The 15,554-nt window shown below is 37.9% G+C and overlaps 1 protein-coding gene across 1 annotated transcript; it reads right to left on the bottom strand.

The window, feature by feature from the left end:
• Nucleotides 1-3,131: 3,131 nt before the first annotated feature.
• Nucleotides 3,132-15,554, bottom strand: LOC119789912 (3-keto-steroid reductase/17-beta-hydroxysteroid dehydrogenase 7-like). The gene is made up of 9 exons (XM_038295104.1): nt 15,324-15,554; nt 12,102-12,305; nt 11,932-12,024; nt 11,727-11,841; nt 10,165-10,359; nt 9,985-10,089; nt 8,714-8,770; nt 8,532-8,630; nt 3,132-3,413 (listed from the first exon to the last, which is right to left on the bottom strand). The coding sequence occupies exons 1-9, from the start codon at nt 15,356-15,358 to the stop codon at nt 3,279-3,281; spliced, it is 1,038 nt and encodes a 345-aa protein (XP_038151032.1). The 5' UTR covers nt 15,359-15,554; the 3' UTR covers nt 3,132-3,278.

The raw sequence follows: 15,554 nt of genomic DNA, 5'->3' as shown, positions 1-15,554 counted from the left end.
TCAATTCAAGAACAAATGCACTTATTTTAAGAAAAAATGACTTATTTAGATTGAGATTTTTTGCAGTGTGATTGCATCGACTCAAATTTAGTCCCTCACACCGAGCATGCTTGTATCGACAGTGGAGAGGAAAAAGTCCGTTTTAACAGGAAGAAACCTCCAGCAGAACCAGGCTGAGTGTGAGCGGCCATCTGCTGAGGCCGACTGGGCTTCAAGGAGACAGAAGCAGAGATACAAAAAGCAGCTGTACAAGGCGGCCCCGTCCAGGAAAGAGACAGACGAGCTCCGAGCCAGCTCCTACGCCAGAGGACGAAGAGAGCACATCCAGCCAGTCACAGTCAGAGAAACAGGACTACACTGAAAAACAGGCAGATTTCGAACATCTAGGAAAATGGCCTACCTTTGTACTGCAACTCTGACAGATAGTGCTGTGGAGCCCATTAGCTGTGCGGCGCAGCACTATATCTGCAGTTGAGGCAGTCACAGTGGAAGACGTGGACTGATTCAAACCCCAAGCAACATGGATACCAACTGAACGATCAATATCATCTGATGAACATATATGGTGATATGGCTGGTGCATATTCTCAGTCATCCAGGTCACAGTCATTCCATAGTAATTTAGGTTTTCTGATATGGTGATATTGCAATATATCGTCTAGTGACCCAAGTATTGTGACACGTATCATATTGCAACACCCATCCCAAAACTCCCCTCTAGTGCCCTCAGTGGCTTTCAAAAAACAGCACAACTCACCACAAATGTGACATTTTATTTTACTCTGTTGCTGTTCTTTTTTAAATATTATTTAATATATTTTAAATATTTACAAAGATTTCATAATGACAATATCTACAAGAATATTAGAAATTAAAGCTACAGTGTGTAATAATTACAGGGATATAAAGTCAGAAATTTAATATATTATACATAACTATGTTATTTATCATCACCTATGAGCTCAGCCTTTTAACCATAATATTTGCGTTGCCTTAGAATTCGTTATTTATAATTACATAGGAGCGGGTCTCGCAGCCATGGGGGCAGACATCTTTGCGCTACGGCAAGCGCAGAGGCAACAAACTAACGATTGCGAGATCTCCCATTACGCTCAAAAATAACTACGGCAAGTTGAGAGAGATTAACTGAGACGGTACTGAACAGTAGATGGCAGTATTATGCCTGAGAAGCGTTTAGTCTGCCTGAAACCAAAGAAGAAGAAGAAGCAGGTATACTGCGCCTCAGTAACAAGAAAGGTGAACAAGGCGGCAGGCGTGAGTGACTTTGCAAACTGTTTGGCACTGTGTGGCCAAACATCAGACGAATGGAGGATCATGCCTACTCTGTATCACAACGAAAAGCGGCGGACACCGAACCCCCGTCATCTAAGAAGCGGAAACACGACGAGAATAAACGCAAGCGTGACAAGAAATGACAAAAAACACGGATCAACATTGGCACGGCATTTACACGATGGAAGTCACTGATGGAGGAAAAAGGTTTTCAAAGTGACGCTCAAGTTGCCAGTTTTCTCTTGGACAGGTAATTAATCCTACACACACAATTGTCTAATATCACTGCAGTTTTTGGAGTACAGGATGCTCAGACCTGTCTAAAACAATAACATGCTGCGTGATGATGCTGTTACTCTCCAGTATACTTATTCAGCAACGTCCCTGACGTTTCACAGGTAATGATTCAGTTATTTTCTGTAAAATAATTTTCTGGATATATACCTCGGTTACTTCTCTCCGGCTCCTTTGGAGATCTTCAAGCCTTTCCTCCCCGCTGGCACCTCTCCCTCGCCTGGCCCTGGCTGCACGCCCACCCCAGCCTCTCTGCCCTCTTCCTCTCCCTCTTCCTCGCCTTGTAACCCCCGTGCCACAAACAAAACTTGGACTCTGTAAACGGGGAATATATATTCTTCCAGCGAACACAATCTCGCTGTTAAACTAATGACTACAATTACTTCGTCTGTTTATATCACCATGCAAAGCAGCTCACCAAAACGTCACAACGATGTAGAAAAAATAACGGGTATATTTATTATCTAAAGTCTACATGAAATCTATACCCTACACAGACTAATGAAATACTATCTGTAAAATTATCTATGTAAACAAACCTCATCACTTGAGAAGGTAGGTGATGCGGACGTCGTGGAAGACATTTTGTCCCGTAACGCTCGCCGTACTGTTGGGGGGGGGAAGCGGTGGGGGGGAGACGTTCATGTTGCTGCAGTCTGCACGTTAGATGTCGCTGAAAATTACACACTGTAGCTTTAAAAGAAACAAAAAAGATAAAAAAAATTCACATCACAATTTTGGCCACTAGGTGTCGCTACACCTTCAACCCTGAAGTTAAACTAAAAGCTGTAAGCTGTATAATAAGAGCTTATATATTTGAAATAAAAGCATTAATCTCACTTTACCTGATGTTACCTTGTCATTTTAATTTTCACCAATTATTTTGACTTTAAAAAATGCCTTTGCCACCTTATTTACCAAATTTAAAAAGGCATAGAAATATTAAACAATAAGAAATTGTTTTTTAAATAAAATGACCCGTGGTTATTACTCCCCCTCTGCTGGAAATTGGAAAACACTTCTATAAACATTTTACATGTAGAACCTCTGAACGTTGAGCTGAATCATCCACAGGAGTTCTATCTTTTAGTAGTTTTGCCCACAGACTTTTCATAGACGCCCGATTCTGAGTTTGCTGAACCATTTCTGTGGATTTGGGCTTCAGTTGGGATCAAATCACCACCCAAAAATTAAAAATACTGAAAGCTGAACTAAATTCAGTTTACTGGAACAGTTTTTTAACAAGGCTTTATTTCAGAGGATTTTATAACACCGGCCGTTATGAAAAGGCCCCCAGGACTTTTGAAAAATAAAATTTTTGATATGGAGACTGTTGGTAAAAAGCTGAAACTAAAATCTCTGCAGATTTTTCCTCACTCCACTTGTTATGATGCATGAAAGAGGTTCCTTTGGTTATCCTCCATTATTGTGATCCAGTGACTATAAAAATTTTCATATAAGCTTTGTTAATCTTAAATGTATGCTGTTGTTTTTTCTTCTAACATGTTATTTTTCAATATATCTCCAAGTGAAATAAGCTGAACTTTGAGAAAAACAATATGAATTTATTTCTGCACATTTTGATGAGTTGAAGGAAGTTCAATCTACAGAAAATATAAAATCTTTTCCTGTTTGATCTGGCAAAGAGAGCTAAAAGCAGTCGTTACATTAACATTTCCACAGAGGAAAAACTACTGTATCTCATTGAGATACTGCTGATAATGTTTGCTGTCGGCTGTTCTCTCCCTCTGCTGTCTTCTGACTGCTTTCTCCAGCTCAACAAGCTTTGAATAGAAGACCTCTGTCATTTCATCGTCAAGGTCCATCTGGAACACAAAAGCAAGAAGAAAACTCTGGTATAAGACGACATTTGTCAAGATTAAAACATTCCAACACACTGGAGAAAAATCTAAATCTAGATAAGTCTTTTTTTTTCCTAATAATAAGTGCATTTGTTCTTGGATTGAGGAGGTAAAAGAGACATTTTGCCAATGGAACAAGACAATTTACATTTAAAATAAGAAAACAAAATTGCATTGTCTTATTTCAAGTGCATTTTATCTAAACATCTTGTTTTAAGAGTAAAAATAATCATTCCATTGGCAAACTACCTCATTTACCTACTCAAATTAAGGGCGGCAAATTTCTAGATCGTTGTTCCAGTGCATTTATTCTTTCAGACCAAATGCTCCACAAAGAATGACTTAAAAACATCAGAGGCTGAGGAGCAGCTGAGCTTCTTTCACCAGAAAGCCTCTAAGTAATGGTTGCTCTGGTAGGAAAGAGTTGAAGAAAAGATTAAGAACCTAAAAAGTCATGATTAATTTGAATGTTTTACATCATACATTAAAAAAATCAAAGGTGAAATAGAAACAAAACATGAAACTTCAGTTATTTTATAAAAACAAGATGCAGTTGTTAAAATTTATTGAAGCATTCCTCTAAACCACAGAAGGTTTAGTTATAAATGGAGGCCTAAATACGTAGATATACCCTCACTAATCCACTAATATTGAGGGTGTTACAGAGAAAACCTAAAACAAGGTACTTGATATATGATGATTGGTTTCCTGGAACAAAATCTGCTATCAAATGTATAAAGTTAAGTTATATTACATTACAAAAAAAGTACAAAAACCCTATAATCCTGATAAAATAAGGTTCAATTCCCATTGCAGGTGTGTATTTACAGTAGTTTGCTCTTTTGTTTGAAACCAAAAATGAAAAACAGAAAAACACACTGATATTTTTAAGGGTTTTTTTGGACAGAAAACCAGAAAATGGATAACAAACCATCATCTGAATTCTGATTATTATTATTTTTTCTTGCACTATAGAAAAAACAAGACAAAAACCAAAGAGTTCCTCTGCCCTGCATTCACATATGCTGTTCATACGTCCAAAACAATGTAAAATGTATTTGATTTTACTCAGAGGAAACTTTATATTCAGATGTTTGTCTGTGGATTAAGTACACAGAACATTTAAAGAAATCTGGGTCGGATCATGTCGATGGACGATTTTCCGAAACATAAAATGAGCCGTCAACTGATCTCCATGGCAACTGTTGTCATCACTTGATTCGAAGCCTTTTGGATAACACATCCAGCTTGTAAAATGTTACCATGGAACTGGGGTGGGTTAAAATGAAGCTGATTAGGCGGTATTAGTGCGTCTTCAGTCCTGGAGCGAGACCCTCTCATCTATTCAGTTGTTACATCATCTGCTCTCAAAGTTAAGCCTTTATGTCCATGGACATTTTCGTTTCGTTTGGTGCAAAAAAAATTAGATATTGGTTTGCTCTCCTATACCTCAGTATTTCAGAGGAGCTACTGTGCATGTACAACTTTTAACGAGAGTCAATGGGCAAAGATTTGTGCCCCCTAGGGCGGAAATACGTCACCAATCCGACGAAAAATGAAGTGACGCTTTACTCCTCATTAAAGGTGAAATATTTATCTTGCACATCTAAAAATATATATCAATATATTTTGAAATATTTTACAATATTAATCTAAAATTAAATTAGAAAAAAGTATATATATATTTTTTTATGTGTTCATCAGGGTCATTAGGTGGGAGGGGCGGCGCCCTAGCGCCCTCTATTGGCCAGCCGCCACTGCTCTGTATGCAACCAGAGTTAGCAGCTAGCATATACAGGTGCTGGTCATAAAATTAGAATATCATGAAAAAGTAGATTGATTTCAGTAATTCCATTTAAAAAGTGAAACTTGTATATTATATTCATACATTACATACAAACTCATATATTTCAGATGTTTATTTTGTTTAATTTTGATGATTACAAATGACAACAAATGAAAATCTCAAATTCATCATATCAGAAAATTAGAATATTACTGAAGACCAATAAAAACAAAGGATTTATAGAAATGTTGGCCAACTGAAAAGTATGAACATGAAAAGTATGAGCATGTACAGCACTCAGTATTTAGTTGGGCCTCCTTTGGCCTGTATTACTGCAGCAATGCGGCGTGGCATGGAGTCGATCAGTCTGTGGCACTGCTCAGGTGTTATGATAGCCCAGGTTGCTCTAATAGTGGCTTTTAGCTCTTCTGAATTGTTGGGTCTGGTGTATTGCATCTTCTTCTTCACAATACCCCATAGATTTTCTATGGGGTTAAGGTCAGGAGAGTTTGCTGGCCAATTAAGAACAGGGATACCATGGTCCTTCAACCAGGTACTGGTAGCTTTGGCACTGTGTGCAGGTGCCAAGTCCTGTTGGAAAATGAAATCTGCATCTCCAAAAAGTTGGTCAGCTGCAGGAAGCATGAAGTGCTCTAAAACTTCCTGGTATGTGGCTGCGTTGACCCTGGACCTCAGAAAACACAATGGACCAACACCAGCAGATGACATGGCACCCCAAACCATCACTGACTGTGGAAACTTTACACTGGACTTCAAGCAACGTGGATGAAGTGCCTCTCTTCTTTTCCTCCAGACTCTGGGACCTTGATTTCCAAAGGAAATGCAAAATTTACTTTCATCAGAGAACATGACTTTGGACCACTCACCAGCAGTCCAGTCCTGTTTCTCTTTAGCCCAGGCAAGACGCTTCTGACGCTGTCTGTGGTTCAAGAGTGGCTTGACAGAAGGAATGCGACAGCAGAAACCCATGTCTTTCATACGTCTGTGTGTGGTGGTTCTTGAAGCACTCACTCCAGCTGCAGTCCACTCTTTGTGAATCTCCCCCACATTTTTGAAGGGGTTTTGTTTCACAATCCTCTCCAGGGTGCGGTTATCTCTCTTGCTTGTACACTTTTTTCGACCACATCTTTTCCTTCCCTTCGCCTCTCTATTAATGTGCTTGGACACTGAGCTCTGTGAACAGCCAGCCTCTTTAGCGATGACCTTTTGTGTCTTGCCCTCCTTGTGCAAGGTGTCGATGGTCGTCTTTTGGACAACTGTCAAGTCAGCAGTCTTCCCCATGATTGTGTAGCCTATAGAACTAGACTGAAAGACCATTTAAAGGCTTTTGCAGGTGGTTTGAGTTAATTAGCTGATTAGAGTGTGGCACCGGGGGCCATCAATTTTGAACCTTTTCACAATATTCAAATTTTCTGATATGATGAATTTGAGATTTTCATTTGTTGTCATTTGTAATCATCAAAATTAAACAAAATAAACATCTGAAATATATGAGTTTGTATGTAATGTATGAATATAATATACAAGTTTAACTTTTTAAATGGAATTACTGAAATCAATCTACTTTTTCATGATATTCTAATTTTATGACCAGCACCTGTACGTTTAAAAAATGTCAAATAATGTGACTATGCACCTTTAACCTAACCTGACAACAGCCAGATGCATGTCTAGCTCCGCCTAGCTCCACTCACATACATCTGGAACACCGCCATAGGAATTGCCTTTACTGAAGGCTGGGCCTTATCAAAACTCCTTGCATATGATTGGATAAGCCACTTGTCTGTCATCTTTATCGACGTGCTATTTCAACCACTCACACCGAAGCTAACCGGGATGCTGTGAGAGCTACGCAGGAAAAAAACAAAACAGAACAGCCGACATCTTGGATATAGCAACAGTGGAATCAGCGCAATGTCGGTAAATGATCAATGTCGTTTGTGCCATGAAAATGTGCGGATAAAAGGCAACATTGTGCACAGCAGACTTATTTAAAAAAAAGAAGCCAACCAAAAAAGTATAGACGAACCACTTACAGAACTCGCTTCTCCACTACGTCACATCCAGGAAACACCCGCCCTGCGTCCTGATTGGCCAGACCATAAATTTGGTTGGGGAAATCACTTTCAATGAGCGGTGTCCCAGATGTATGTGAGAGGAGCTAGGCGGAGCTAGACATGCATCTGGCTGTTGTCAGGTTACCTTTAACCCACCCTGCGCACCGAATCAGTACGACTGACAACAAATCAGGCTCTCAGCATGATGCCACCACCACCATGCTTAATAGCCGAAACAGCCTTAAAGGCTCGTCGGTAGCTAACCAATCAGCGAAATTGATTCGTCCCAAGGTGAAACAGCCCTCCCCTGCAGGAGAGCATGCTGACAACATTATCAGGGTTTTGCATTAGGAAGGCCTAACGTTGGAGTTTTATAATAAAAGGCTGAATGTTGTCAGTGGGGAGAATGTAATGCAGGAAAATATTACCCAAAGTATGTAGAGGATTAAAGACAGTTAATTCTTTCAAAAACCAAAAGGTAGTCTAGGACAGTTCATCAATTATATTACAATAAATACAATGTTTTCTTTGTTTAAAGAAACTTTATAGAAGGCAACATGCTGCAATGGGCTTTAAATATCGATATACAGCCTGATAAATAGATTCTTAATTTCCCCCCCTCCTCTCATGTCTGTCCTTTATTCACTCTGATGCGTTTCAGGCAACAACTTCACTAACAACCAACATGTCTGTGTCCATTATTATTCCTCCTCTGTCTTTGGAAAACATGGGTTTATTGTTGATTTGTCTGCTGCTGCTTTGAGATAATTTAATAATCTAAAAAAATGCTTGATTTTGCATATTCCCCAATCAGGCCTCATTAAAAGCCTACGGTAAGGTTGTGATTCTCTGTGTTGCTGTTAAGAGATTTTTCTTTTAGAGGTTTGTTTTCACTGTATTGCATTTCCACATAGGAGGAGCCATATTTCAGCTCCCATCACGTTGCTTAGTTTTGTAGCAAAATCTTGTTTTCGATTCAGTTGTGTCATTTTTCCAAGCCAAAATAAAAGCATTATTAAAAGCTTGAAATGAATATGAGAGATGCGTACCACATGTGTGTATGTCAACCTTTTAGATAAGTCAAAAAAAAAAGCTGAAGTTTAACCATTTACCCGTTTATTTCCATGTTTAGTGCTTCAAAATCGGGATCAATCACAGAAGTTGGGCAAACAAATACTTCTGACCTGCATCAGAACCACTTTAGAACATGTTACTCACCCTGCGGGGTTCAGTGTAGTTTTTCCCTAGTCCGGATGTCAGGCTGTGATACTTTGCTCTTGGATCCAGAGACTCGGGCTTTTGAAGGAACAGCCAGTGCTGCGATAGAGAACAGCAGGAACCGTTGTTTTTACCTTTACTCCATTTTACACATGAGAACCATTAAGAGCATGGTTACATACCAGGGCCTCAGCTCCATTATACGGCGTCAGCGTGAAGGTATTGGTGAAAATACGAATCTGTGTGGTCAAACCAGACATATCAAAAAAGTTATGAGTGGACGGAAAATGCAGCATAAATAATAGAGGTGAGTATTGGCATGAGTGTTGCGATTCGTGTCGCAATACTTGGGTCACGATACGATATTATCACGATATTGCAGTATCACTATATATTGCCATATTTTCCCCAGCTATCAAAATCAAATGATGAGATAAAACAGCAAGTGCTGTATATTTTCATCAGAAAATATTGATTAGGTATTATTATCCATGTTGTTTGGAGTTTTCTTCCACTGTGACTGCCTCAAATACAGATTTGGTGCTGCACGCACAGTCAAAAGGCTCCACAGCACTTTCTGCCAGAGTGGTGGTGCAGAGGTAGCCCATTTTCCCATCAATGTTTTATAGGGATGCACGATATAATCGGCCTTAAAACTGAATATCGGACATCAGCCAGCCCACCGATATTTAACCCGATATTTGATCAGCTTCTGAGTTTCTAAAGTCTAAAAAAAAAAATACTACTACTTCTTCTTCTTCCTCAAAAACTTCTTTTTTACAGACTTAAAAACTTCTAAAGAGGAGGGAAAAAATATTGATACATTAAAATATCACAATATCTTCATAAGCTGATATATTGCCATTTGAAAACACCATATCAATCTCTTTTACTAATGAAATATTGCTATATGTCATCGTTATGCTACGAAATCCCCCGAAAATTCACGAAATTTTACCATATTTTTATATGTTGATATATTGACGCGGTATTGATCTATTTTACTAACAAAATCTCACAAGAATTTGCAAAATATCACGAGAGTTTGTAACAGAACGATGAAATTTCACAAGATTTTGAAAGTAAAATAGATCGATACCGCGTTTTTAAAAATCTATTTGATATCAGCATATGAAAATATATTTGAGTATATTATTTTTCAAAGTGTCAGAAATGGATAACAAAACTGCTATTTTCAATGACTACTTATTTTTGTCCAGCTTTAACATCAGTATCGATATCGGTTATCGGCTACATGAGTTTTAAAATATCGGCATATCGGATATCGGCCAAAATCCCAATATTGTGCATCCCTAATGTTTTATGTAACCATTTTATTTTTTTTATCGATACTAAGAAGTGAAAGATCGATATTATATTGGGCAGCCGAATATCATGATATATCGCCAAAACGATTATTTCCCACACCCCTAATAAATAAAGAGTAACCCACCAGCCACATTATGGGCATGATGAGAGTCCAGAAGAAGGAGGGAAGGATCCCGTAGGTCAAGTTCGTCATCACCAGGCCTGGACAGATCACAGAGGAGAACAGGCCCTGTCACAAAGACACACATGGGGGATATTTTCAGAGTTCTACATCAGAGCTTCCATCACTGAGTGGCAGACTAACCTGCTGGTTCTTGTGCTTGTTGAGCGCCAAACTGAGCATATCTGAAGCATATTTGGAGGAGCTGTAGGGCTCCTTCCCTCGTCTGTGCTGGATGTCCTCGATGCTGAAAGCCGAGCGCCGGGCGTTACTGGAGGACGTCCACACCAACCTGGAGGTGTGACCCGGCTGACACAGCAGAGGCTCCAGCTCCCTGATCTGAAACAGGAAGCAGGCGTGTCAGGTCCTGCGGATACTAATCAAGAGGAAACTATGGGAGGCAAGATCATTCTACAGACAATCAGACTTTAAAATGAACTAAAAACAACAGTTAATTGATTTTACATTTAAAAATCAAACAATCACGGTTTCTGGTGGTTAGTTTATGTTGTTCTACTGCAGCATATCTTGCTTCACCTGCTAATCTCATCAGTACAGTAGGCGGAGCTAACACAGATTTCAATATGTGATCTTACGTTATCTTAATCTGTAATGCAAAAGTTGGATATACCTTAAGTTTATAAATGTTTAGGGCTTATCTTTGCAGAGTTTTGTCTTAAATAAACCTGCAAGAAGGTTATTCTTTCAAAAAATGACATGTTTTAGGGTCTATGTACCATTAATCAAGGTAACCATTTGATTCCATACCTAAATTAGTTGACAATTATTTCAATAACAGATTATTTATGATTAATTATTCCTGACCTAGAAATATAAAAAAAAAACAGCTGGGGTGTGGCGTAAAAAAAGGATCAGATTGGGACGCCTGTAGAACCTTAACTGGCTCTAAATCAAGCTTATTAGTTAAACTACTACACTGATTTATCATTAAAGCCTCTTCAGATGATATATAATAGAGCTATAAAAATCTTAGATAAAAAAACCAATCAGGTCCCATCACTGTGTTAGTCTGAACAATTTAAAAATGCCAAATTTCGAAAACTTTGTCAAATTTGCTCTGTTAAAACTGGTTTACAAATGCTTGCATGATCAGGCCCCTGAGGTTTTGAGTGACAGTGTAGTTCCTCTCAGAGGCTGTGGGCTCAGTCACAAGAGGAGCCCACAGTGGAAACTGTCAAGTACCCAGATGCAAAACCTCTTTCGGTCAATCAGCTTTCACTCTACAAGGCACCAAAACATGGAATACATTAAATGCAGAACTGAAGGGAGAGTCAAACTGGGTCCTTTTTAAACATAAACTTAAAGACTTTTTACTGAGAGGTCAGACATGTAAACATTAATAATCTAACTGACCTGATCTTGTTTCTGTGATGTTTTAGTGTGTAATTTGTTCTGTTGTTTCTTGTGTACAGTCACTGTGTTTTGTGTAAAAGCCTAACTGGGGACAGGCATTGAGAATTAGCCTTAGCTAAAATGTTGTAGTGTGTGACATGATTCATGAAACATACTTGTCGCTATCAAAAAAACGAATAAAATAAAAATAAAATTACAACAGGCAACAGAAGCAGAGTAATTTTAATTCACTTCCGGTAAGCTGAAGCTGAATTTATCTTTATAAGGTTTTTGCAACTTTGTTCAGAAAATGTGCTATGGTGCGTCCGTTGAAGGGAGTTTCTGCAGCATACCAGGAGAAAATAACCAAACAGGTTAGTGGCAAACACTTCCTGAAGGCCATCTGAGTTGAGTCGGTCCTGCTGGGTTAGGAGACCTTCTGCTGTCGCAAACATGTTGATGACATTCCTGCAGGGGGGAGAAAGTTAAAAAGGAAGACAAGCATTAAAACTTTAGCATCAAAACAAAAAGGGAATTCGTCTCATTTTAGATTTCTACCTGGAGAAGAGACCTTTGAAAAATGCTCTGATGTCAACTGCTGGATTAGGCATAATTCCTGCATTTAGATACATAAAATCGATACGGTTGTACCTGCAGAAACACATTTAGGCGTCAAAGGTCCACCGAGCTCAGTGGCAGATTCTAAAAAATGAACTTTACTTACTAACCTGGACTTGATCTCCTCTGCAGCGCTGAGCACTGACTGCATTGAGCCAACGTCCAGCTTCAGTAGCTCTACACAGGCGGTGCTGTGAGACGCCAGCAGAGCGGCGCGGGCGGCCCCCGCCCGCTCCAAGTTTCTGCAGGCCAGACAGAGCCGGACGTGGCTGTCTTCTGTGAGCAGCCGCTCACACAGGGCCAGTCCGATTCCACTGCAGACACAGAGACCCACCAACTTTAAATTCACAGATTCACTAAGGACAAAAGTAGACTGAAAATCATGAAGTTTGATAAACCAAGTGTTTGTTTACTGCATTATTAAACCTTGGAATATAGCACTTCATCTATATCCTTCACATCCCACTCTGTTACATCACCAAATTTGATGTCACTTCCACATTAAAAATTCAAAAATATGAGGAACATTTGTTTTTAGCACCCTTTACTATAAACTCTTTAATAAAACTCAGTGTAACAAACTCAAATTTAACAAAACTACAGATTGTGCAGAACACAAAACCAAACGTCACAGCTGCAGCCTACCAAAAGAAGCTACTGCGATGTACATGCTGTACACACCTTCCACATAGTGGTGGCAGCATCATGCTGTGGGGATGCTTTTAAAACTCTGAGAAGAGATGGTCAGAGTTGAACTTTCCCGTTTCCTCTTTCTAGTGATAAGTCCATTAACACTGATGCGTCGGTGCATGAGTCGAGCCCACAGAGCAAAACACTGTATCGGTGCCCGCGCCGTTTCCAGAAAGTCATGTGACTGATACAGGAGTTGTTTCTAACTGACTGACTCACTAAACATGATGCACTTGCTAAAAAAAATGTCTAATATTTTGCGGTTTATCATTAAAATTATCAAGAATTTTTGTGCAGAATAGGAATGTTCGAGCCATTTCGTTTTTATTTTCATTTTCTCGTTGAGTCATCCTTTTCCTTTCAGTTATCACTCAACTTATCTGAATTAAAGTTAATTTCAAATTGACTCTTAGTTTATTTACCGTTTTTTTCTGTACTTATTGTTTTAAAATTATGATTTAAAATCCTAGTCTACAAGCATCTTCATTCATATTTCCCCCTAAGTGTTCAAGTTATGATATCCATTTACATTATTTATTGGCTCCATCTAAAAATATCAAAGATAGTTTCAATGTAAACATAGATATGAAATAATACAATATAACCTACACAACTTAAGTTATATCAGTGTACTAGGTTATAAAACCAATTCTGTTTAGTCTGTCAAATAAGCTGCCTGTAGTGTCCAGCAGGTGTCAGTATTCTGTGAGACAGTATCAACGCAGGATTAATACAGTTTAGCAATGTGTCGAAGAAGCCTCATTAACCCATCACTACCTCTTAACATTACGAGAATAAAGTCGTAAATTTACGAGAATAAAGTCGTAAATTTAAGAGAATAAAGTCATAAAAATGCGAGTATAAAGTCGTAAAATTACGAGTATAAAGTCATAAAATTACGAGAATAAAGTCGTAAAATTACGAGAATAAAGTCGTAAAATTACGAGAATAAAGTCGTAAAAATTACGAGAATAAAGTAATGAAATTACAAGTATAAAGTCGTAAAATTAAAAGAATAAAGTCGTAAAATTACGAGAATAAAGTCGTAACATTACGAGAATAAAGTAATGAAATTACAAGTATAAAGTCGTTAAAATACAAGAATAAAGTCATAAAATTACGAGAATAAAGTCGTAACATTACGAGAATAAAGTAATGAAATTACAAGTATAAAGTCGTAAAATTACGAGAATAAAGTCGTAAAATTACGAGAATAAAGTCAAAGTTACGAGTATAAAGTCGTAAAATTACAATAATAAAGTCATAATATTACGAGCATAAAATCGAAAAATTACGACAATAAAGTCGTAACATTACGGGAATAAAGTCATAAAATTATGAGAATAAAGTCATAAAATTACGAGAATATAGTTGCAACGAGAATAGTCATGAAATTATGAGAATAAAGTCATAACAGTACGAGAATTAAGTTATTAAATTACGACAATAAAGTTGTAACAGTACGAGAATAAAGTTATTAAATTACGAGTATAAAGTCATAACATTACGAGATTAAAGTCGTAAAATTACGAGAATAAAGTCATAACATTGCGAGAATAAAGTCCTAAAATTATGAGAAACAAGTTGTATTTTATGACAACTAACAAGAAGCAATTTCTTCCCTAAAATGAGGAATGTTGAGAATCATGTGAAGTTATGATAAAGTAAAAAACGAGTAAAAAATGAAAATACAGGACTAATTTTACAGCAGAATATACTTAAGTATATCCACGTCTATTGAAGGGCAGGAACAGTGGTGGATCTAGACCAAATGTACGAGGGGGCCACCATGTTTTCATGGGGGCCCATAAAAGCATGAAATAAACAACAGGGCAAGGGATTCAAATATATAAAGAGAGCTGCATGAAGTGAAATGTCTTTTCAATGAGGTTCATTAAAAATTCTTTCTTATGAAGTCGATATACATTTATAATTTAGGAATTTTACATAATTTTGACTTGATTTAAGTTAAAAAATACCATTTTCTATAAAAACTGTTAAATTCATCTGTAAAAATTAGAGCATTTTTTTTATTTGTTGTGGGAAAAAAAACATTTAGCAGATCAAAACTGGGATCCTATCTCAATACCACTGAAGCTATCGCCTTATTGTTTCTGAATAATAAATAAAACAGAATTTGTAAAGAGAAAAAATGAAAGAGATCTAAAGGACATATCAGTAACCATGTCTGTTCCAGCGCAGATCATCATTAGAATTTCTTTTAAGTATTATGTCTTCAGTACAGTAGAACATGATCTACAGGGGCACTGGCCCCCGTTGGCCCCTGTCTAGAACCGGCCATGGTGAGAAATGACAATGATGGCGAGGTGCACTGTATGCTGAAGTACCATGAAAAACAGAAAGCACAACCAATGTTCAAGGCTACAAGATTGAAAGTATTGAAAATAAAAGACCAATACTGTTCTGTTTAGTGTTTAACTGTTAGTTAATAAACAGTTTAGTTGCTTAGCGGTATTAATAAACTCAGCTTATAGATTTAGAGGTTTAGCTGCCTCCGAAGGTGGAATATTTTATGAGTTATCTGTCTTTAGTATTTGAAATATTATATAAAAATCAAATTATTAGCGTAAACTCAGCTGTAAAAACGGAAACATTTAGCAATAAAGTTTCAGCTAGCTTACCTGTTAGCTCCGGTTACGATAACAACTTTCTCCATGTCTGAGTGAATTTGAAGATAAAAGAGAGAAAAAAAATGGGGGGAAGCTCCTACAGTTTGTGTTTATTCACTGTGTGAGCAGCTGGACAGCCCATCGTCCGATTCCTCACAGAGGATATGCAGCGGTATAAACCGTGGTATGATTGGATGTCAACAGACAGCCAACCAATCAGCTACCGCTACGGCAAGTCCAAAA

The sequence above is a fragment of the Cyprinodon tularosa genome, unplaced genomic scaffold (assembly GCF_016077235.1).
Source record: "Cyprinodon tularosa strain WSP-4 unplaced genomic scaffold, ASM1607723v1 ctg350, whole genome shotgun sequence".
Classification (NCBI taxonomy): domain Eukaryota; kingdom Metazoa; phylum Chordata; class Actinopteri; order Cyprinodontiformes; family Cyprinodontidae; genus Cyprinodon; species Cyprinodon tularosa.
The sequence above is the reverse complement of the archived record's forward strand: the minus strand, read 5'-3'. Positions and strand labels throughout refer to the sequence as shown.

Coding starts and splice junctions, on each gene's coding strand:
- LOC119789912 (XM_038295104.1), bottom strand. CDS start 15,358: ATGGAGAAAGTTGTTATCGTAACCGGAGCTAACAG. Junction 12,025..12,101: donor GCAGAGGAGATCAAGTCCAG/GTTAGTAAGTAA, acceptor GTGTTTCTGCAG/GTACAACCGTATCGATTTTA. Junction 11,842..11,931: donor TTCAAAGGTCTCTTCTCCAG/GTAGAAATCTAA, acceptor TCCCCCCTGCAG/GAATGTCATCAACATGTTTG.